Source organism: Oryzias latipes, chromosome 13, assembly GCF_053564925.1.
Source record: "Oryzias latipes strain Hd-rR chromosome 13, Olatipes_Hd-rR_3.1".
In the NCBI taxonomy this organism is placed as follows: Eukaryota; Metazoa; Chordata; class Actinopteri; order Beloniformes; family Adrianichthyidae; genus Oryzias; species Oryzias latipes.
Window position 1 is genome coordinate 19699482 of NC_136249.1, and position 23947 is coordinate 19723428.

Genomic DNA, 23947 nt, shown 5'->3' on the forward strand with positions numbered 1-23947 from the left:
CTTTAAAATAGGGTTTAATTATTTCCTTATTTAAAAGTAAGTGTAGTTACTACTGGCAACAATTTAAGTAGTGTTACAAATAACAATACATTAAATGTTTAATATTTTATATTTTTAAATATATCTTTATAGCCAGAACTCATCATAGATATAAAAAAAGGGTTGATGTTTAACAAACCTTGACAGTATTAATAATCAAAGTCATAGTGAAGAAATAAATAGATATTCCAAAAACAAATTCAGTCAAAACTCGTGTTAGCAGTGTAGTATGAGAAAATATGTAAATAAAATAGCATTTAAAAAGTTACATCAATTGAAACATTTACTGAATCTTTTTCTTTTTATGAAAAATAAAAAAATTAATTGATTTTTAAAGGGTGACGTCAACGCGTTTGTGCGTGGAGTGGTGACGTCGAAGGCTTCCGGAAGCGATCTTCATAGAGGGAAACGTTTGGCTAACGTGAGTTCTTGAGTTCTGTTTGTTTGTTTATCTAAGGTGGAAAAAAAAACTTCTGTTCCAGCTATGAAACGCAGCCGCAACATTTTCAACATTTATCTAGATAATATTTTAGTCTCAATTGGCTTAAATGTGTGAATTATTGATAGTCAGCTAATGTTTATTTGCTAGTTCAAAATCTAGATTTTTCTTGTTTTCTTGTACAGCATGGCTCTAAACAAATCTATGCATCCTCGGAACCGGTACAAGGACAAACCTCCAGACTTCGCTTATCTGGCCTCAAAGTATCCGGACTTCCAGCAGCACGTGCACACCAGCCTTGCAGGGAGACCCGTGTAAGTCCATGTTGGTCTGAAGCTGTTTTAAAAACGCCTTTTTGGCTTATCCTCCCTGAATCATATCATTATACAGCTGACTTTATAAACATTTACATTTGTAAGAAATTAAGTATTGTAGAAAACTCTTTGGTATTAAAAAAATGATACACAAAAAACAAACAAAAAGAATGCAAAAAAAAAAAAATCTTAAAACACTGCCCCTTCTTTACATCAATTTTGTTTATGGCAAATTAAAGTCAAACCCTTTAAGAAGGAAATGCTGCATGTTTTTCTCCTAAATACAGAAGAAATACTGAAATACTTTTTTAGCAGTTTTTAAAGAGTCTCTAACTTCCAAATAAAACAAAAATATCAATTTGAACTATTTGAAAGTATGTTGCAATACTTTCAAAATAAAAGAATAAACAAAGCTAAAAATTAAATCTTGTCTTTTTTTTTATTTTATGAAGGAAATGTACCGGTCATTTCATTTTCGAAAATGTTTTACGCTCACAGCTGTTTATGGTACCTAAAAGAAAAATAATAATACAGTGGCTCTATACATGACATGATTTTTAAAATGTCTTTCATCTATCTAGATATAGAGCCTTTTTAGATCTGGAGCTCAGCAGCACACATCATAAAAACAAAACAGTGGATAAAAGACAAGTTAAAAAAATATATGAATGGGAAAAAATCATAGACATTTAAAATTATAATAGTTAAGAAACAGAAGAATAATGCATTAAAAGCAAAAGCACTGTTTGAAAGACTATTTTTTTAAGACTATTATTAAAGTGCTGAGAGGACTAAAATTAGACGTCTATATGTCCATTTGTAAGGCGTTTCAGGCAGAAGACGCCGTATAACTAAAAGCTTGTTTTCCTAAATTGGTCCTGACACAGGGAACAAGTTAATGGAGTCTCTTCAGTGTTGCATATTATGACCTTTGTAGAAAAGAACCTTAAAGACCCACTTCAAATGAAAATTGTGTTTTTCTCATGAAAAAGGTAATTAGGATTAAATCTGGCTTTCTGAGTATTTCTTTCTTCAAACTGTTGTGAATCAGGAGCAGATAAAAACACGTTTTAAAAAGCTTGTAGTTGTTACTAAGAAGCTGCACTTGTAAGGCCACAGGCTCCCTGCTCTGCTCCATTCTGATGCATCCACTTGTAGACGAATAAATCCACGTAGGTCTTTGATCGTCTGATCTGGCATTTGGCTCAGAACTGTACGGCTGGATAGCTCTAATATTGCATTTTTTGTTGCACCTGTAATGTTAGGTTGGGGTTGTGAGGGGCTGTAAGCTTGCGGGAGAGAGTGTAAACAAAGGTCTGATGGGATATCGTTGGAGGCTTAATCAGTGCCAATAGTCCCGCCCACAACCCAGAGGTTAATTTCTGATGAACTCCTGCTGCTCTGCAGAAATGGTGTCCTAGAAAATTACAGTTTTAAAAAATAAATCTTGGCTAAAAACAGCACAATCATAATGAAAAGACGACTGGGAACGCTTCAACAATAGATCAAAATTTAGTTGGAGTGGGAGTTTATAAAGTTAGATTAATGTTAAAAGTCATTGAGTTGTAGAGCATGAATGAGACGATTACAGTTTTAGGGTGTTTTTTTTTTCACTAAAAGGAAGAATAACTTGGATATTTTGATTTTCATGTTATACACGTGCAACTTTCAGTTGATATTTTCATCAATGACTTTTTGATTCACCTGCTATAATGTGAAAGGACCCCCCCCCCCCCCCTGTCAGTAGGAATTAAAAACATAACACAAAAACTGTTTCCACATGGATGACTTGTAAAACACTGGACTCTCCTCCACCCTTACATGGAGAGCAGCTGCAGGATCACTAGAACCACAACCACACACGGTCTGCTTCATCAGTCCCAGCAAATCCCTGCTGCTAAACACCAGAAATCTAAACGTTGGACGTTGCTAAAGCAGCTTTTCATGTGCTTTTAAAAAGAAATATTCTGGTGTTTCCACATGCGTTTCTTTTTTCACCCTGAGGAACACATTCAGCAGCACTCGTGTCCCAGCTGACGCGCTCTGATGCTCATTCAGCTCCCGGCAGCAGCAGAAGCTAGAACAGTGCTCCACAGATGATTAATGGGTTACCATCACTAAAGACCTTTACTTTTGCTTCTTTTAATTATCTTTTTCTTTTTCTAAACATCATTTACACCTTGCAGTGTAAGTGTATTGGGAAGTTGATCTAACTTACACTTTAAGGAAGTTTCTGAGTAGTTCATGTTTGTGTTTGGAGACAGTATTTCATTTTTTCAGGCCTGGACTGAATAAATTTCATAAATTAAAGTTTTTGTCCTTTCTTGTATCCGGTTCGTGGAAGTGGAGGTGGAAAGTCTGTGGAAAAAAGTCCTTTTCTGTTGTCTGTGTCTCACAGATGATCTGGTGTCGTCATGGCGAGTCAAAACCTCAGCCTGACTGCTCTTTTTTTTGGCTGTGAAACTGCCAGTCATTCCTCTGACAGTGGACTGAGCTGCCTGCATGGGCATGCTGTAAGACCTCACTGATGTCCCGATGTGACAGGCGTTGATTAACAATTTGCAGCATTTCTTCGTCTATCAGATGTGATGAACAAAGAGCTGGCAGGGTTTGGATTTATGTGTGTGTGATTTTGTGTGTGTGAGAATATTTATTTAAAACCGAGAAGTCATGGTGGGAGCTGAGCAGCATCACTTGTCCAGGTAATGCGAAGTGACACTTTCATCAGGCAGTTTGTGCTTTCAGATGTTTAAAACTACTAACTCATTTTAACTCATTTGATCTATTGTAAAATTGTTTCTTGTGGTCTTTTCATTATAATTATGGCGTTTTTAGCCAAAAATCCTGGCTCCTTTTCTAGGACATAGTTTCTGCAGAGCGGCAGGAGTTCATCAGAAATTCTCCTCTTGATTGTGGATCATTGGGACTAAGTAACCCGCCCCTCTTCCCTTCCCTATTGCTTAGAGCTCGGCGCAGGGACCTTGTAGCCCGCCAGGTGTATTTTCTACGTCACATAAGCTCTTTTCCATCTGCTCCTGATTCGAGCAAAGGAATACTCAGAAATGCAATTTAAGCTTAATTTTCTCTATTTTTGTCTTCCATTAAGAGAGAAAAAGCCACAAGAACTGTAATGACTCGTGTTTCAATGTGATTGGTCTAAATATTATAATTTATCTGTACAGAAATTTAAAAAGTCATCAAAGTAGGTTTGTGTTTTGTCTGTAACCACAGGCGGAAGTCCTTTCTGTTTGAACCGCCACCCTGAATCAGTGCAACGTTGTAAATTCTGTCTGCAGCTGAGTCTGCAGAAAAGTCTCTTCCTTTCCCGTTCAGCCTGCTGCTCCATCACTGAAGGGATTAGTCTGCTTTTGTATTTTTCAAGGAATCCATCTTGTAGGTTTTAAAGCAGAATTGGGGGGGGGGTGAGAGTAATCTCTAGGAGCCACTCGGCCAACCCTCAATGGAGATGGAACTCCCTTCATTAGGGAGTGTCAGTGGGGAGGCCTGATGGCAGCGGAGACCAGACACTCCAGCAGGAGTTTGACTGGAACAGATGAACCCCGAAAGAGGCTGAATGTTGGTTTGTGATGGGGGGGGGGGTCAGACACGGTGATGTGGGATTTGGAGGAAGAGCGAGTAAAGCCTTCAGCTGTCTTTGTGGTTCCTAATTTCAACAACTTTTAAATTTTTACAGCTGTTTTTTTTTATTTCCGACATGGAAAATTTCCAATCTGAATAATATCTTTTTTTTTTTTTTTCTTTAAACTTGTTCTGTCCAACAGCTGAGCAAACAGATTAGAGCTGAAGGCTTTTTGTGTTGGACAGGTTTTACTATCACAAAAAGAGGTTATATAGCTTCAAGAAACTAGAGTGTAGATTTGTATAAACCCCTTTTTGTCGTATTATTTTTTATTTATTTGTTACATTTAGTGTGTGTGGGGAGGGAGAGGGGAAGAATGTGAAAGGAGGGTGGAAGAGAGTAAAAGGAAGAAAGGTGAAAAGGTGGAGGATACAAGCACTGATTTGAATAAGTTATTATTTTAAACTGTAACAATTATACCAGATCTGCTGGAAAGACGAATGTTACATCAAAGGTGAAAATCTGACACTAAGATGAGCGAAAAAAATCTGTCCATCAATACACTGTGGGTAAGGAGGAGGGATGAAGCAGACAGGGAGCAGTGTGGCAGTGTGCACATGCACGTGGGGGTGGAGATACATGCATGCTGCCGACGTGAACCGTGTGTTCATAAGGGGAACCAGATCCTACCCAGCCAGACCAGCCATACCAGGAGAGGGGAGGAGAGCCCCCCCAGGCCAGAAGCCCCCCCAGCATCCGGACCCAGGCAGCCCGGGAGGGGAGGAGGAGGGGACCGCCCACCCCACCAGCCAGGCACAGAGAGGGCCCCCCCTACAGGGGCCCCCCCAATGCCCAGAAGCACAAGCGAACCCAGTGTCCGGCCCCCAGGCCACAAGACAGGAGCGCTTAGCCGTACCAGGCGGCAGCCATGGGGGCCACCGGGCGCCGGACATCGAGACAAAGGCCAGGGACGAAGCCAGGGCCCCCGGAACCCATGAGCCGGCCACCCCCCGACCGGCGCCCCGTCTCCGCAAGCCAGCCCAGGCACGCAACCTAAGCAAGCCAGGGATCGCCACGCACCCACAGCCACCCCCCATAACCCTACAACCCTACACACTACAACCCCCCCCCCGCCATAATATCTGAGCCCCCCTCCCCAACCCTCTCAGTGACCTCCCCTCTCTGTGATGAGGAGGGAAAGCCCCAGAGGGTCCCAGCGAGCCAGCCCCCAGGTCCGTCCTACCCATGCACTCACGCACACATACTCACAATCATCTAGTTACCCCCCCCACCGCCACGCAGTAACCCCCCCCCCAGTCGGCCGACCCCCAGCGCCGTATGCCCGACCCTTCCCGCAGCCGACAGGATACCCATAAGCCCGTCCGCCTTGAAAGGACCAGGCGGGTGAAGCCCGGCCGCCCCCCCCCCCGACCCCACCCATGTATGGAGGTGTGGGAGTGCTGTGTGTGTGCTGCAGGTAAAATAGGAGGTCCCCAGTGTGGGGGGCTCCACCGCTGCCAAGCCGCAAAGCCCCCTACTCCGGGGTACCTGAGTGAGTGGTGTGTATTTGCTGTGTGTGTGCTGCTAGCATGCAGTGTGTGTGTCTACAGAGGAAGTTAAAATTGTGGGGGGGGCCAGCGAAAGGTGAGCACGGATGTTTCACCATGCCCCCCTCCACCAGACCCTCTCCACAAGGCCCTAGATGAATCAGAGTGTCTAATATGCAAGTAAAAAGCGGGGAGGAGGGCGGGTGCCAATGAGAACCCAGAGAGGGGCATCCCCAGTGAGCCCCGCCAGCATACCCCTCCCATCCAGTTCCCGGAGCCCTATGTGCCTGTGTGCAATATTTGTTTGGATGAGAGCGGGGAGGAGCGGGCGGATGGGCACAACCGGGGGAGAAGGCTCCCCCGAGCGACCGGCCCCCCAGCCGGCCGCGGTAGGCGCCCCCCCTCCCAGAGCGGCCAGGCAGCCAGAAACGGCAAGCCAGCCGCAGTTGGAGGCCAGAGCCTCGTAGTGCCGAGAGACAGCCAGCAAGGAAGGGTCCCGGTGCCAGAACGGAGGGGTAGGGGGGTCCAGCCCCACCATTCATACCCTGGCCTCCCTAAGGACTAGCACACCGCCCCCCCAGCCCCCCCCCCCAATAAATAAATAAATAAAATTAAATAATAATAAAAATAATAATAATAATAAACCCACCCAAGTGAACCCCCTTAACCCCTGCTGTGACTGCGGCGTCAACCCCCGGGGGGCCAGGCCACGCGCCAACTACCGGCCACGGGCGAAACACCGGCCATGGGCAAACGACCCCAGGCCCCAGAGCCCCAAGCCCCCGCCACGGCGACCAGCCACCCAGCACGGCACCCGGCCGCCGTTCCCGGTCAGCCGCACTGCCTACCCTGCGCCCAGAAGGCACCCGCCCAGGAACCCCTGCCAAGTTGCCGGCAGAGTGTGCGCCCCCACCACCACCCCACCCAGGCAACCAGAGCCCCGAGCCGGGAGAACGGCAGGCCCGGCAGAGCCCACCCCCCCCAAACCCACCCCGGCCCACCCAACCAGCCAGGACCCGGCTCAACCTATCACCATCCCACCCCTACTAGGTGATGTGACTAACCAGCTGGAGCCAGGGAGAGTCTGAAGCCGACAGGTTTTCAATCTGAATAATTAACCGATAAAGGAAATTCTCTGCAGCTGTTAACATTATTTCATAAAATATCTCAAATGTTAAATGTGTATTTTTTGTTTTTTTTATTGTTTTAGCAGAAAGCACACTGTCTGGTTGGACAGTTTGAGGTAAAAAATGTACCTTAAAAAGTATGACTGTGTATCTACACAGTTGTTTTCGCCCAAGCATGTAACCCTTGAGGTGTCACTCTGGTTCATTTACTGAAGCGCAGCGTTGTGTTGTTAACCTTGCATTTGATCGGATTGCGTGTTCTCCATCCGATCCGACAGTAAAAGTCTTTACACTCTTATCAGAAGATATCGGTTATTAGTTGTCTTTATTGATGTGCTTCATTTTTAATGTAAAAATGTAAAAATAAGAGCCATGCTCTTTGACTTGGCATACCATGATGATTAACGCGGAGGCGGCTTGTGGTCGTTGCCATGGAAACGGTCGTTGAAGCCTGTTATGTGGCTCCTCGTGATAAACCTCTGGCGTCATTAGAAGCGGTAGATGATTTTTTTTCCCCTCAGTTATTGACACGGCAAAGACCGGCAGCACATGCACTGAGATGGAGATGGAGCTGAAGCTGATAAACATCAGTCAGATGTGGGTTTGTGATGACACACCGTCTCCTGCAAATCTGAATTATATGGTTTACGTAGGACTAACAAGACAAAGTGACTATAGGCTGTGTGTGATTTTAATTTTTCCTGACTACATTATTGAATACAAATGGTTATCATATGTTCTTGTTCTTCAGCAAAAACAACACATTGACTGATTCTTTTTTAACAAATAGCACAAAAGTAATCCAAGTAGACTGATCCCAGTCGCTGATCAATTTTCTTTCTTAAACACAGGTTTTACATAAAGACTGCTTTCCCTTATTTAAAGCTCCTCATAAATCGTTTATGCTTGAAAAGCTTGTTCTGGTCATCCCTGCAGTTTGTGTCACATTCCTGACTGGCGTTTGGAACAAAGCTGTAAGTTTTTGCTGGCTTTGGTGTGATGCCCGCTCTGCTGCTGCTGCTGTGAGGAAAAGTAAAAAAAAGATCCAGGCAGGAAAACTCCTGACATGGGAGAAGGTGCTGCTCGTCAGCACAAAATATTTCACACTTCCGTGAGCGGGTGAGATGCACCTTGAGCTTGAAGGGCACCTCACTACAAGCGGAGGTGGGGTGCGCATTTTGCCGCGGGATGCTGTTCACGCAAGCGATTCGCCTGTTTCAGCACTAAACCCCTCCTGTCCTGCAGCTAATGATGTCATCAGCATCCATCTGAAACGAGAGCAGTTTTGCCTCTCAGCGCTTGATTCTAAATTCCTGCCTTTTTTATGCTTTTCAGTCTGTCGACGCCTTGTTTGTCTCAGATCTTGCGGTGAGCTCTGCAGATCTCCCCTTTTACAAGTCCCACTCCCGAGTTTGTCCCATACGGTGTCCCGTTGATGGCGTAAGGACGCCGGGTCGAATCCACGTAGCGGCAGAGGCGTACGTCTCGGGCACGCTCACGTTCCGTCTGCCAACAGCCATTGCTCCAGCGTGGCCAGATTTGCGTGCTACCCATATGTGTTCGGTAGGTGGTGTTGCCATGGTGATGTTGCATCCGCTGCTGATGCGAGGGATAGGGGTGCGTTGCTCACACACAGACAGGAAGAGCTAAAAATGGAGTGCTGGCCAAAGCAGCCCCCTCTCTGAATATTGATCCTTATCTAATAATGTCCCTGAGGAGGAAAGAAAGAGGGCTGAGAGAGGCTGGCCTGCTTTACATTTTTTGGGGGAGTGGGAGATCTCTGCTGATCTATCACCTCCCTTTTGTCCTTCTAGCTTTTTTTTTTTTTTTTTTTGGTCAGAGTCTGAGATCCTCAGATCTGCGATGTGAACATCTTTGAGCTCAATTGAGACAAAAACAGAAGTTTTGGTTATCGGTCCTGAAGCTGAGAGAGCTGAGATATGACTATATGTGATAATATAAGGAACCTGGGTGGGATTCTAGATGCAGATCTTAGCTTTGACCAACACCTGAATCAAGTCATTAAAACGGCATTTTAGCATCTGAAGAATATCGCCTGAGTGAGAGCCTTTCTCCAGCTGCTGCTGAAACCTGAATTCATGTTTTTCTCACATCACGAATAAATTACTGTGATGTCCTCCTTTCCAGTGTGAAGAAAACAGCTCTTAATCCCTGCAAGCCTTTTAACGAGAACCGGGAAGAGGGGAGCACATTACACCAGTCTTAACATCTCTGCACTGGCTCCCTGTCAGCGTCAGCATTGATTTTAAGATTCTTTTAATAGTTTATAAGAGGGTTCGTGGTCTTGGTCCTTCGGATATACTTCTCAAGTATATCAGATTTGCTTTTAGCTTATGACCGTCCCAGAGCCCTTAGATCCTCAGGCTGCTGAGGGTCCCTAGGGTCAGGACAAAAATCCATGGCGAGGCCTCGTTTTCACACTACGGGCCTCGTCTGGGAAACAAACCTGCCTGAGGATGTGAGGGCCTCATCCACCATCAAGGTTTTTGAAAAGAAACTAAAGATGCATCTATTTAATTCAGCTTTTAATTAGATTTAATTATCACATATTTATTTGTTTAATGCTTTTTAGTCAAGTTGTACTTTTTACATGTTAACTTCTAATTTATATTTCAGGTGTTTTAGACCTTTTTTAATGCACTTTTTATGCTTATTTTATTATTTTATTGCATATGTGGGGATTGGTGTTTTTGTGTTCTTGTTTGTTTTTATGTACAGCACCCTGAGCTGCTCCTTTTTTCATAAAAAAAAATGTGTGCTATAGAAATAAAATTAATTTGAATATAATTTCTAATTTAAAGCTGGACCATGAACCTCATGAGGGGAGGAGAGTTGCTTTTCATTTGGATTCATTCGTCTTTCTCACTCCTGCATGAAAACTCAGAGCACTAGGAGGGTTTTCTGCCTCTTTTACTGTGAGTTTTGTTAATGAAATAAATTAACTGTTTGGTTTTGTTTATGAAATCCTTTTTAGGAAGATATATTTTAGGATAAAGTCTAATCATTCCTATAGGTGACTAAACTGGCATCTTGATTATCTAGTTCTGACATCTTTCTCGTGTTTGCCTTTCATTTCGTTTTCTTATGTGATAAAACATAGTTTCGTTAGTTTGTTTTTAAATAAACCAAAACTCAATTATGCTCCATCTTTCTTCTGCTGGATTTTGCTCACACCAGCCGTGGAGGTGGCAGACGCCCCCCCATCTCCAGGGTTTGGCTAATTGCATCTCCTAAGGTGCGAACTCACTCCACAGAGCTTTAATTACACCTATCTCGCCCACTCTCTTTGTGCGACAGCTGAAATCCTTCAAAATGAGTGGGACTGGAAATTGGGATGGTCTGAGTTGTGTTGGATGTGTGGAAATCTTTTGTCATCAGCAGGCTATTTTAAATTGATGGGCTGCTAATCTTCCCATTGTCCCGCTTGTGTGCGTTTGTGTGCGATGTGCAGCAGCCTGGCTGCCGTTGGAGGGTTACAGCGGGTTAATGAAGTGCCGCTTCGGTAAATTGCTGCCAGGCGGCCTTTGGGGGAAATGACAGGGGTCTTTCTGCATGAAGTGAAGTTATTCTTCAAAGAAAATTTGTTTTTTATACAAACCTATAAAACTTTTTAAACAAAATGTTAAATTAAATGCTTGTTTTATCTGCTTTGTGCAGATGATTTTGTTGTGCGTGACTCATAGTGAGTAATCCGTTTTCCCTTTGCAGGGTGAATTTTAAGGAGCCAGAGGCAGTGCGAGCTCTGACCTGCACTCTGCTGAAAGAGGATTTTGGTTTGACCATTGAGATCCCCCTGGAGCGCCTCATACCCACCGTCCCTCTGCGCCTCAACTACATCCACTGGGTGGAGGACCTCATTGATGGACAGAAGAAACCACGCAGAGGCATCGATATCGGTAAACACTGACGAAGAGGTCAAAAAGCAGAAGGAATAATACACCACTGAAGATCTCCAACAAACAACACAATGGAAAATTTGCTGACAGAAAAAGAAATGTAAACTCGGTTCTGGTTTCAGCTGAATGTCTTTGAGGACAATCTACCGTGTCACAGTGTTTGCTCTTTTCAGAACCAAAAAGTTCTGGATCCCTATTGAGTGGCACTTTATTCCTGAATGAAAAAGCAGCAGTCTTCTCTGAATTCCCAAGTCTTTCCTGTCAGTCATTGTGTGTCCTGCCGCATCCCTGCAGACATTAAAGTGTTTGTGTGGGTCTCCAGGTCAGAGGTTCAAGTCTCTGGAGGTTTCTGAAGCCGACCAAAGAGATCTCCTCCCTTATATTTTACCATATAAGAATGGACGGTGCCTCTGTCTGTGTCTGAGCCTGAACTGAATTATGCCGCTTGTGATTTGATAACCACAGCTGGATGTGACATTTATTATCCACCCCAACCCCCAGCCCCGGATAATTATTCAGGGAGACATAGGGTCACATTCCTGATGCTCCTCACCCTCATGTGTTGGATTGTTATTTTCCTAAACGGCTCTGGAGCACAGCTCCGTACCACAGAGGGACAGCCAGTCCATCATGACACTAGCGTGATTGTGTTTCCTGTCCTCTCAGGAACCGGGGCCTCTTGCATTTACCCCTTGTTGGGAGCTACCATGAATGGCTGGTTCTTCCTGGCCACAGAGGTGGATGACATCTGCTTCGACTATGCGACCAAGAACGTGGAGCAGAACAACCTGTCAGACCTGGTTAAGGGTGAGAGACGCTTTTTTAAAAAAACAAAACAATCCATAGTGTGTCCTGAAACCACCAAAGTTGGCATGATACATTAGGATGAGTTGAGACATGGCACTGATGCCCAAGTTGTTGTGGACATTTGACTCTCAGCTTCATTGGTAACATCAATGGCAGCTTAAGAGCATCCTGGAAACAGCAGATTATGAAAATAGTGATCGAATTTTTCAAAATGGAGGTTTGACCAATTCATTTCAAACCTCGATTTTTGGGTCACATTTTTATTTCGGTTTAATATATGATATTTATATTACAAAAATATACAAACAAAATCATTTTTAATTTGCTAATTAGCAAGTAACAATGAAGTAATACCACTTGGTTGCCTCATACTAAGCCTGGTGTAATGTAATAAAACCATAAACACTAAATCCTTCTTAAATTTAGCATAACAGTTGTTTCAAGTCCCACTCCAATCATCTTTTAATCATTCTAAAAGCTTTCCCAGTGGTCTTTTAATTGTCTTTTTGCCATTTTTCATCCTAATTTTTCAAGAACATAGTTTCTGCAGAGCCGCCGGAGTTCATTAGAAATTCACCTCTGAGTTGTGGGCGGGACTGTTGGCACAGAGTAGGCCCATTCCCATTTCCCATCATCCATCTGTTTACACTCTTTCCAGCTAACTTACAGCACTTCACAACCCCAATATAACTTTACCGGTGCAACAAAAATGGTGAGCAGTATCAGAGTTATCCAGCCGTACGGTTTGGAGCCAGATGTCGCCTCAGACGAGGAAAACCAAGACGTATGTGGATCCATTTGTCTGCAAGTGGAGACATCAGAACGGAGCAAAGCAACTACGTTACAGCTACAGGCTTTTTCCAATGGCATGTTTTCATCTTCTCCTCTGATTTGAACAAAGCCTCAGAAATACAATTTTACATTTAATTTTCTATAATTTTATATATGTCCTACATAATGAGAAAAATGCCATTTTAAAATCACCAGAAACACAAAATTCATTGTAGTGGGTCTTTAACACTTACAGTGGGGATGCAATGATTCACGTTCCCCATGATTTGGTGTAATGGTGTAACATACGGTTTGGTTTTTGATCTAGAATTGTGTCATCCCTCTCAAAAATGTTACTCTTCCAGACTTCCATGTGCTGCAGAGCTGTCATTGGATTCAGACAAATCCTTTTTTTCCCCCCCTTCAGTGGTGAAAGTCCCGCAGAAGACTTTACTGATGGACGCCTTGAAAGAAGAGACCGAAATAGTTTATGACTTCTGCATGTGCAATCCTCCGTTCTTTGCCAACCAGCTAGAAGCGAAGGTAAGCGTTTTCTTCAGAGGATGCCTTGGCGTCATTCACGGACCAACGCTGCTTCAACATGAAGCACTGTTTACCTGACACTATAGGCCTCTAATGGGATTTGGTCCTGATCTTGGCCCGTCTTGTTGCGCTCTCCAGGGGGTGAACTCCAGGAACTCACGGCGACCTCCTCCCAGCTCTGTGAACACGGGCGGGGTGACTGAGATCATGGCAGAGGGAGGCGAACTGGAATTTGTCAAGAGAATCATTCATGACAGTCTGCAGCTGAAGAAACGCCTACGGTGAGGCAGAAATGTGTTTTTGTACACTCATTTGCAGCAACATTTTAGCTCTTAAAGTCAAACCAGAGAAAAGAGCAGAATCCTGGGCTCCAGTTTGGGTTAAGGGGGCCTGGAGAGGTTTAAACGGCTCTGAGGGCTGTAGAGAGTGGTGGTGGTGGTGGGGGGGGGGGGGGGGTGGAGTCAAGAGGTGTAACAACCAGATGGATGGCTGCACATGATGGAGCCGTCACCCACAGTTTGTGCAATGATTTTGGCACACGCCTCCACGTGCCGCATCAGAGAGCCCACAGGGAACAGCTGTGTTTGGGTGGATGGGTTGAGTGTGCGGGGGGGGTCTCTAGCGACTGCCACTTCACCCTCCCCCATTAACGGAGCTGTCACCGGGGCAGCAGGGAGGAACAGGGTGGAGCGCAGCTATTAAAACTAATTAGGTGTGCCACACCTGCTTGGCTTCCAACGGTTAACACTGTGCGTGCATGGACGTGCATGTGCGTGCATGTGCGTGCATGTGTGTGCATGTGCGTGCATGTGTGTGCATGTGCGTGCATGTGTGTGCATGTGCGTGCTTCATTGAAGAGACAAGCGTCCTGAGAGGGTCTGATGTGAACACCTGCCCGCCCCCTGTGTTCCACACTTGTGTACCAAGGAGGGGCAGCAGAGCAAAACGCTGACGTGTTTAACAGGTTTGGGCGAACCCACCAGAGCTGGCTGTCACTCTCAAAAGTGGGCCGGGCCACCAGGTGTTTAGCGAAACGCTGCCAGCCTCCCTGATTTGTCCAGTGAGACCCCCCCACCACCACCACCCTGTTCCTTCCTCTCAGAAAGGGGTAATTACTGTCAGACGGGTCCTTCAAGCTGCACTCAGAAATGAGGAAACACTCCACATCCATCCTATTGATGGGAAAATTGCCATTTATCTTTCATAGTAGCATCAGATCACACGCTCTTGAAAAGGGAAGACCCAGGGTGGGGGCTCGTGCAGCTGCACTCCTGATGGGTTATTCAGGGATCCCTGCTCCCCACTGTGAAGAAAAGTACTGAACATCTGGGAATATTAGGGGTGATCAATATTTGATTGTGTCTGATCAGGCTTGACGTGTTCTCCCCGCTCTGTCACCCCCCCCCCCCCCTCCTCCACACAAGCTGCAAGATAAACAGCTTAAAGCTTGCAGTTTTGAGGAGTCAGGTGTGATGGTGCCTGTCTTTTTGTTTTATTTTATACCTACAAACTATTCATTTGAAAAAAAATTAATTTCATTTAAATTTGCATCATTCCTTTTTGAGGAAAACCTTTTCATTTTCAGAGATTTATGTTAGGAAATGTCCCAAAAAAGGTTTTCATTTGTTAACAAACTGTACTGATTTTCATCAGTCACACTAAAGCATAAAGTCAAATATAAATTTTTGCTGTACATTAATACTCCAGGTCTGAACATATGTTTCAGACTGACGCATAAAAATGTGATGTTATCGTTTCATCTTTTAAAGACAAAGTGAAGATGGACTCGTATGTTCCTCCAGACCTTGATCTGTGCACACTGTTGTGTTTATCTGGACTCTGCGGCTCATTAATGATTCTTAAACTCACGTTTTTATTGCATGCCAGAGATTATTGATCAGTATCCTCCTTGGGACGACTGCCGGATGCTTCCCTGTCTTTATTGTTTTTTTTACTTTCCTTTGTTCCGCTCCCCGAGGCTCGCCGACTGTTTGATCTCTGCCTCCTGGTGCAGACGGCTGACACACGGTTTATGTGGAGGTGTTTCTGCTTTTCCTTCAGGTGGTACAGTTGCATGTTGGGGAAGAAATGCAGCCTGGCACCTTTGAAAGAGGAGCTGAGGAAGCAAGGGGTGAGTGTCCACAGAGGGGTCAAAGCAGACGCCTTCAGACGTTTCTCTTCTTTCTTTAGTGTCTGTCCTCAGAAGTCTCTGCACTGATCCGGACTTTCTAATATGTTAGGATCACAAACAAGCCTCGAATGAGCCATTTTCCGTTATCAGTGCATGACTGAATCACATGGCTCTGTTGCTAACATGCATTAGCGTCATTAGCAGAATAGTGCAGCACATGACTCCTTCTGGCTGCAGGCCTCTGCAAGCAAAAGGAGAGACACCCCCCCTCACCCCTTTTGCACCTGAGACACCTTCATCATCCTCCTCCAAAGCACTGAAACCGCCGCCTCTGCTCATTAACCTGACTTCCTCCCTGGCAAGCATCCAAAGAGAGGAGACTAATGCCTCATCGCAGAGCATTTGTAAAAATAAATCCAGCTCCTGCTAATATGCTGATGCTGTCATCAACCGTTTCTCCATTTCCTCCTCTGTGTGCCCTCTGTTTTCTGTTTTGATTTAGAAAACAGGAGACATGAAAGCCAGATGAACAGCAGCATGACCCCCCCCAACAATTCAGCCTAATCTTAAACTCCCTCTCCAATCATCTTTTGGTCTATTGTTGAAGCGTTCCCAGTGGTCTCTTCATTATCATTATGCTGTATTTAGCCATAATTCTGAAAAAACTGTTTTCTAGGTCATAGTTTCTGCAGAGCAGCAGTAGTTCATTAGAAACGCACCTCTAAGTTGTAGGCGGGACCGTTGGAGCAGAAGTAAGCCTCCACTGATATCCCATCATCCCTTCGTTTACACTTTCTCCCGCTAGATTACAGCCGCTCACAACCCCAACATTTACATGGATCTATTTGTTTGCAAGTGGATACATCAGAATGGAGCGGAGCAGGAAGGCTTTGACCCGCCCATTTCAGTTTGTACGTCACAACTGATAGGTTTTTTCATCTGCTCCTGATTCACCACAGTTTAAATAAAGAGATACTCAGAAACACGGTGTCCATGGTGTCCATCATGAGAAAAATGCTACAAGAACATGTTAAAAACATCAAAAATATGATTTTCATTGGAGTGGGTCTTTAAAGGGATTTATTAACAGTCATGGAGGAAACTGTGTGTTTAGATCAGGAAAGATTAGATGCATGTCCCAAACAGAAGCAGAGTTAAAGAGAATTAATCTTTTACAACCTCATTCTGTTATTTTGGGTGGTAGCAAAACCATTAAAAATAAAAAACATGCATCAGGGGCTGCACCAATCATGTGGGCTCCTGACAGGAAGTTTGCAGGAGTGGACTTCCTGTGAGTCAGACTAGTGAATCTGGCTCCTCCCTTTAGTTTTTTCGTTTTCATGTTTAAACACTGCTGTAAAAGAATTATTTAAGTGTATTTCTGTTTGTTTTTTTAGGTGCCTAAAGTGACCCACACAGAGTTCTGCCAGGGTCGGACCATGCGGTGGGCTCTGGCCTGGAGTTTCTATGACGATGTGATTGTTCCTGTAAGTTAAGCTTACTAATGGAGTTCCTTCTCCGCTCTGCTCCTTCCTCGTTCCCTCCTCCTCCATTACGTGCACTTACACCCTTCTCAAGGGAGATGTTTATGGGATGTTTTAGCAAGCTGTAGCCAGGCAACAGTTGCCAGGGCAGGACTGTTCACACTGTGTCACTGATGTGTCTGGACAGAGAGGAAGATAACCTGAATAACAAGTGTCACACAGAGACTATAATGAACTGAGCTGCAGCATTATCGCGTTGAATCGAACAGATGCAGGCAGAGGAGAAGAGAAATGCTTTCGGGAGTTGTGGCCTTTCCTGCAAAAAGGCAGCAGAGCAGAAGGATTGGCCTACATTTGCCCCTTTGCTTCTCCTCTGCCATGCTTACACAGATCTGCTGTTCTTTGGAGCCTGTTTTCATCCTGAGGGGTTGCATCAGAGCTTTCTGCATGCGTGACTCTGTGCTTGGTCCACTACCACATTCTGCTGCATCGTTTTCTGTGTGCCTGCTGTTCTCATGAATGTGTATTGTAACATATGTGACACGCATGCAGCTGTGACCTACTTTACCTCCTTATTACCACTAACAAACATGTGACTATTTGCTCTGCAAAGGTAAAAAAAAAGACATTTAATTTGCTCCTTCTGTCCCGCCCCAGATATTATCTGACATTTAGCAACATAAATACTGTCTCCCCCCCCCCCCCCCCCCCCCCCCCCCCCTTCTCCTGACTTTTTAGCTTGAGAACAAGACTTTTGCCATCAGAGAGGGTTCAGGTTCCAGTCAGAAACATGAATATCAAATTTAAGAGTTTACAACACAAGGTTTACCATCTCTTTTGGGGTATACTGTTGATTTGAAGATTTAAAAAAAAAAAAAGAAGAGGATTTTCTGACGTGTCACATCTAGATTGAGGAAAAGTATTGATTCCAGTTAAAGGAGGTGGATGCACCTCCAAATGCTTAGCCCTGAGGCTCACTGTTGCTCATACAGCCCTGTATTTGGAGGAGGGATTTAAGACGCTCCAGACGGAGTCCATGCAACCGTTTGGGACTTGGCCAAAAAAAAATGGAGGTTGGGAGGAGAGGACCACTGAGAATCTGATGGACAGCTTTTGCCTTAAGGTGGAAATTCCCAGCACTGTCTATTTATTTATTTATTTATTTTTTAATACATGCAATAAGCAGAAAAGGGACATGTGGAGATTTTTCGTTTGTTTGTTTGTTTTCATAAAATATCAGCTTTTTCCATTGTAGCTGGTATTTACAGTGAAGCCACCCTCTATTCATAGCCTGTGTCTGCTGCGGCAGCCGGCACTGAGGTGAAAGGCTGTGAGTGGGATTAATAATAGAGTGAAGAGGATGGTATCTGTGGAGGGGTGTGCGTGTTGCAGTGTACACACCAGTTTTGGTGTTTTTGTGGTGCAGTCCGCATGTGTTTGTATAGCTTGGTGAAAGAATCTGTGTCAAGGATTTGCAACCCATGGATTTTATTGATTTCCATGAGCAGCAGAGCTCGCACAGCGTGGAGGAAGTGAGACGCGTCTGTGCCAGACAATAAGATAACAAAGAAAAAGGATCTAACGGGACGTCGGACAAGGCCGCGTCTATTGTATCCGTTTAATTAAAACCGCTTATTTTGACCAAAAATCTGCAGGTGACTGAAGTTCAATAATTTTGAGAGTGAATGGATGATGGTGTTTTTTTTGTCTATTAAATCTAGATTAATGGAATATCTTAAAGGAGGAATGATGAAACTCTTCCAGGGAGTGAAAGTTGAGTCTGCAGCAGTGTGAAGGTCACAGTCTGCTGCCGTTTGTAGGTCAGTCGGCCATGCTGTCTGCTCCATCAGTGCTGCAGACCCCCCTGACTCGTGCTCCGTCACAGAGACCTCCAGCACTGCGGTAAATTTACAGACCACCGTTGCAGGAGACCGTTTGTCTTCAGTTACAGCTGGATAATTAACGCTATTACAGCATTCCTTAAAAGATCAAAAGCTTTTTGATTTAGTGCAGCCTCAGGTGAAACCTACGTCAATAGAGTGCCCTCATTGTTTTCCTCCTCCTGACTGCAGGTGTACACTGATGCATCCATGGAAAGCACTTTTACTCAATAAGTGACGTGTTTTTGGAGCAATGGTTTCACTTCTAAAATCAAGTTTTAGGGTTTGAAGTAGAGATGCAAATGTTTGGTCTGTCAGTTGTTGTGCCTCACTACCTCAGAAGGCTGAATGTATTCATTTTTAATGAGCTGCAAAAATTGTCATGGCTATGAAAATGTCTTTTTTTTCAGTCTGTAAAGCTGTTTGCAGGGGTTTCACGAGCTGTTTGTTTAAAATGAGTCTGCTGCCCTCTAGTGGCTCATGTGGTCTGTACATTTTCTGACTGAAAACTGGCCCAAAGAGACACATTAGTCACAATAGCCAATTCTTTCAGCCTTAACATGTTTTGTATGATATTATTTGTGTAAATTATTCTATTGAAGCATGGTTGAAAAATAATTTCACGGAAGGTTTATCTATTTTTTTACTTTTGTCAGATTCAAGTTATTTCTTTGACCATTTGTAAAATTTCTTTTCATTTAACCAAAAAGGTACCAACATTTTTGTCCACATGTTTACTTACTTGTGCTGTACAAACGTGTCCAAGCAGTAGACTTTTGTTGACTTTAATTAGTGCTTGTATATTTAATTGTTTGAGTAATATTAAGACTTGATATTAGGTTTATACCTTCTAATTGTAGATCTATTCAAAACTAAAGTATGAAAGAGCTGCTAATGCTTGGTTATTGGGATGCATGCTCTGTGTAATGATCTTGACTTATTGTTAGTAATCAAGTTTCTAAGTTCTTCTTTGTTGCATGAAGCTTCGGTTATGCTTTTAGGATTAAGGATGGGCATAAATATTTTTCAAACTGATCCATTAGCAAAAAGATGTTCTTAATTTTAAGGCAAAATCATGGTTTTTCCAAATACCGTATTTTCCGGACTATAAGTCGCCCTTTTTTTCATAGTTGGCAAGGGGTGCGACTTATACTCCGCAGCGACTTGTATTAGAAATAAAATAAATGGAAATAAATAAATTGTTAACCCTCCTGTTATGTTCATTTTTGAGGAACAGAGATGATGTTCCTGGCTAAATTTGATGTATGAGGTATGTTAAGTGACTCAGAGAATCAGCAAACTGTTTTTTACAGTAAGATCTTGAAGGCTAACAACATAATATTCTATTTTCCAATGATTTCATAGATTCAGAAATGCAATAAAAATGACAACTGTTTCTACAAATACAGGATGAAAACAGAGTATTAGTTGGCCAATGATGCTTCATGAAAGGAATAAATAAATAAGTATGAGAAAGAATTACTGTGAAATTATGAGATAAACAGTCTGCTATGATTGTGTCATATGAGGTTGTGCAAGTTATTAGTTCTTGGTCTCAGATTTTGTTAAATAAATTTCCCGTCAAAATGCGACTTATAGTCCAGTGCGACTTATCTGTGGTTTTTTCTACTTTATAATGCATTTTTGGGCTGGTGCGACTTATACTCCGGAGGGTCTTATAGTCCGGAAAATACGGGTAATTCTTTGAAGAAAAAGATCTAAAAGACAATGCTATGACATTTCTGAACTGCCTTTTTTCAGATTTCTTATAAATGATGTGATGAATGCATACAAATAGGAATTGTTTTAGTTGACTCACTGTACTCAGTCAGGGCTCTCTCCGTTTCTGTTTTGATCTGTTTTGTCGCAGTCTCCTCCCAGTAAAAAACGTAAGCTGGAAAAGGCGCAGAAGCCGCTGTCGTTCTCCATACCAGAGTCAGGAGTGAAGGAGCTCCAGGCCAAGGCCCTGGCTGCAGGCTGCACTGACTGCAGCCCTGTGAACTGCATCACTGTCCTCCTGGAGAAAACCCTCACTGAGCTACGGGTGAGAAGAACTGCAGCCACGACCGTGTTCTGTTCTTTAGACTTGGGTGGAACTGCCAAAATACTGAAGAGATTTCATTTTGAGGTATATGTTTTAACTTCAATTTATAGTTTGTTGTGAGTCCATGAAATATCTATTTATTTTTCAAATTTAGCACCATAACTATTTGTTTTTTAGATTAAGAAAATAATTTTGTCCTTAAGTGGTGGTTTAAAGTTTGGATGTTTAAAGTGTACAACACTAAAAGGTCATCCATTCCTCAACCAGAAACAGACCTCTGTAGACGGTCTTTTACCATTTTATTTTATGTTTTAGATCATGTAAGAACTTAAGAGTGCTTTTTTACAATGTTGGTCATTTAAACTCCTGCTAGACCAGGATTCATATATTTGGAGTTGGAAAAAAAGAATGGATTAGCCATAATTCTGAAATGTGAAGCTTTTAGGGCAGGGAAATTTCAAAGATGTGTGTTGCACGATGTCAGAGGATTGTGCATTCTTATCCATGTATTTGTGAGTGTGTTTTGAAGAATTTGCTCACAAAATCATTTCAGGTTCATCTACAGGTTTATGTTTTTGTAAATCCTTTGATGCACATATGTAATTAAGCAGACGAGATGATATTTTTTTGCATTGTTGAAAAACATTTTGTCCATTCTTAGAATTAATTTTAAATACCGGTACATATTTTAAGATCTAGAAAAGCTAGATCTTTAGAAGTTTTAGAGATCTGGCGTGAGTTTTATTTTACATTTCTGGTAATGGTGCTCATTTTGTCCAATCCATCCAATCTAAAGTAGCGTCTTGGTTTGCCCTTTACCTGAACGTTTGTCTGAGGGGTTTGTGTGCTGCTCCACAGGTGGTGCACAAACGTGTCCCATGCAGGAAGCCACTAGAGAGCCTCTTTTTGACCGCAGTTGAGAACACCTGGATCCACGGAAGACAGAAGAGACGTGAGCAGAAGCGTCAGCTGCGGGAGCTTCCCAGGGCGCCTCAGTGCTCTGGCACCAGCTCTCAAACCAGTGGGGTCTCGGCTTCTCCCCATGCACCCAGCCCCTCCCAGAATGAGCTTACATCCAGGCAGGAAGATGACCAAGCGGGAAAAACTTTGACAATTAAAGAAGAAATCGAAAGCAAACCTGGGGAAGAAGATGAGGTGACAAATGTGGGAATCGTCCCAGGGGAGGCTGAAGACATGGAGACTTCCAGCTGTGCAGAAACAGAGAAGTGTGTTAAAGAAAGTGCCGCTGCTGCGAATGAACCTCCCCCCAAGCGCCCCCACAGCCCGGGAACAGTCCAACACTTTCTGTTCCAGTGTCTGCTGAAGGTGATGCTGGAGGAAAGTGAGGTTGTGGTGGAGATGCACTGGGTGGGGGGTCAGAACAAAGACCTGATGAACCAGCTGCGCACTTACCTGATGAACAGTCTTTTAAAAACTGTTGCAAAGTCTTGATGATCAAAGTTGGTCTTTTATGTCAAATGGAAGCATTTCAGATGATTGGGTTTTTTGATACATTTGAACAAACAAAAACACTTGTCTGATGACCAAGTTTTTACCTTTTCATTTACCGTAAGTGTTTCTGTGTGTTCTAAAGATTCTCATATTTAGATGATATGTTCATATTTGTACGCTGTGCCGATGACCCAGAGTATTAAAAGGCTTTTCCTGTTAGCTAATTGTGCTAAGGTACATTTTTGTTTCATTTTTCAGACACTTTGGTAGATAAAAGTAATAATTTCTTTTTTCTAATATATATATTAAAAAAATATAAGAAAAAAATAAATATATATATACACACACACACGCGCACACACACCCACACACACACATATACATGCACACACACACACACACACACACAGTAAAAACAGAATTCCCCCCTAAATCTAATTGTCTCTCTTAAAAATAATCTCAATTGTGTGTTTAGACTCACCCGGCAGAGAGTCTTACACCTCTACATACACTGCGTTCCAAATGATTGCCGTATGTAAATTGTATTGAAGTGTCAAAAAGACAAAATTCTTTATTTTTCAGATAAACTCATGGATGATATTGTGTTTCACGGCTCTTTGGATCACTGGCATCCATCTCATCACCTGTGATAATTAGTTTGCCAGGTGAGTTCAATTAAAGGAAAAACTACTAAAGAAGGACGTTCCACATTTTCAAGCAATATAAGAAAATGAGGATGTCGCCACTGCCAAAAAGTGTGAAATATTTAAGTGCCTTGGAGAAGATATGAAAACGTTGGATATTTCACGAAAACTTGAGCGTGATCATTGTACCATTAAGAGATTTGTGGCTGATTCAGAGCACATGAGTTCTTGCAGATAAAGGCAAAATGCGGAAAGTTTCTGTCAAATACATCTGATGAAGAGAGCTGCTTCCATAATGCCATTACTAAGTAGAAAGCACATATATGAAGCTGCTGGTGTCTCTATACCTTGAACATCAGGGTGTAGGATCCTCCAGACAGAGGCTTAGTTGTGCGTAAATCTTCTATTCAGCAACACTCAAGCAGAAATTGCTGCTGTGGGCCAAGACATATCTGAAGACACCATGTCCCAACAAGGCTGCAACGACAGCAAGGAGGTGGCGGAGTAATGGTTTGGGCTGGAATCATGGATCATGGGGAGAGAGCTGCTCAGCCCCTTCAGGGTGTGGAGTTTCTGACTGAACACTTTCCTCCATGGTACAAAAAGAAGAACTGTGCTTTCCGTAACAAAATCATCTTCATGCGTGACAGTCCACCATCTCATGCTGCAAAGAATACCTGCTGCTGTGGACATAAAAGGAGATAAACTGATTGTGTGGCCCCCCCATCCTTCCCTGACCTCACCCCGATTGAGAACCTTTGGAGCATCCTCAAGCAAAATATCTATGAGGGTGGAGACAGTTCTCATTCAAACAGCAGCTCTGGGAGGCTATTGCTTCCTGCAAAGAAATTCAAGCAGAAACTCTCCAAAAAGTCACAAGTTCAACGGATGCAAGAATTGTGAAGCTGCTACAAGACAAAGAAGACAAAGGTCCTTTGTACAAATGTAACTTGACCCGTTGAAATGTTTTTGATTGAAATGTCGTTTGAATTCAGTAAATATGACCTAATGCACCAAATTCAAACAAATGACCATTTTAAGTTCTTTATAATCTGTCAAATGTTGTGGAACTCTATTGTATGTTATAACGTGGAATAGTGCATTTGAAGATTTTTATTTTTGAAAAACAATACTGTTATCTTTAGGAGGTTTGTTCAATTACATTTAACAAATACTTTGTGGTTAGTAAAATGAACATTATACTGACTGTCATTTGCATTGAGTTTTT

The 23947-nt window shown here is 43.2% G+C and overlaps 1 protein-coding gene across 4 annotated transcripts; it reads left to right on the plus strand.

Annotated features, from left to right (window-relative positions):
- The first annotated feature begins 356 nt into the window (after positions 1 to 356).
- On the plus strand, positions 357 to 22294 carry mettl16 (methyltransferase 16, N6-methyladenosine). Of its 4 annotated transcripts, none has more exons than XM_020708299.2 (10): positions 357 to 460; positions 664 to 792; positions 10776 to 10963; positions 11630 to 11770; positions 12969 to 13084; positions 13223 to 13365; positions 15146 to 15215; positions 16613 to 16702; positions 20450 to 20707; positions 21482 to 22294. In XM_020708299.2, exons 2-10 carry the CDS (start codon positions 665 to 667, stop codon positions 22073 to 22075), a joined length of 1728 nt encoding a protein of 575 aa, XP_020563958.1. In that variant the 5' UTR covers positions 357 to 460; position 664; the 3' UTR covers positions 22076 to 22294. The 4 variants fall into 4 exon arrangements, with proteins under 4 accessions (XP_020563958.1, XP_078786174.1, XP_023817776.1 ...); XM_078930048.1 differs by having other exon boundaries at positions 20450 to 20623; XM_023962008.2 differs by lacking the exon at positions 357 to 460 and adding an exon at positions 470 to 591.
- The last annotated feature ends 1653 nt before the right edge of the window (positions 22295 to 23947 follow it).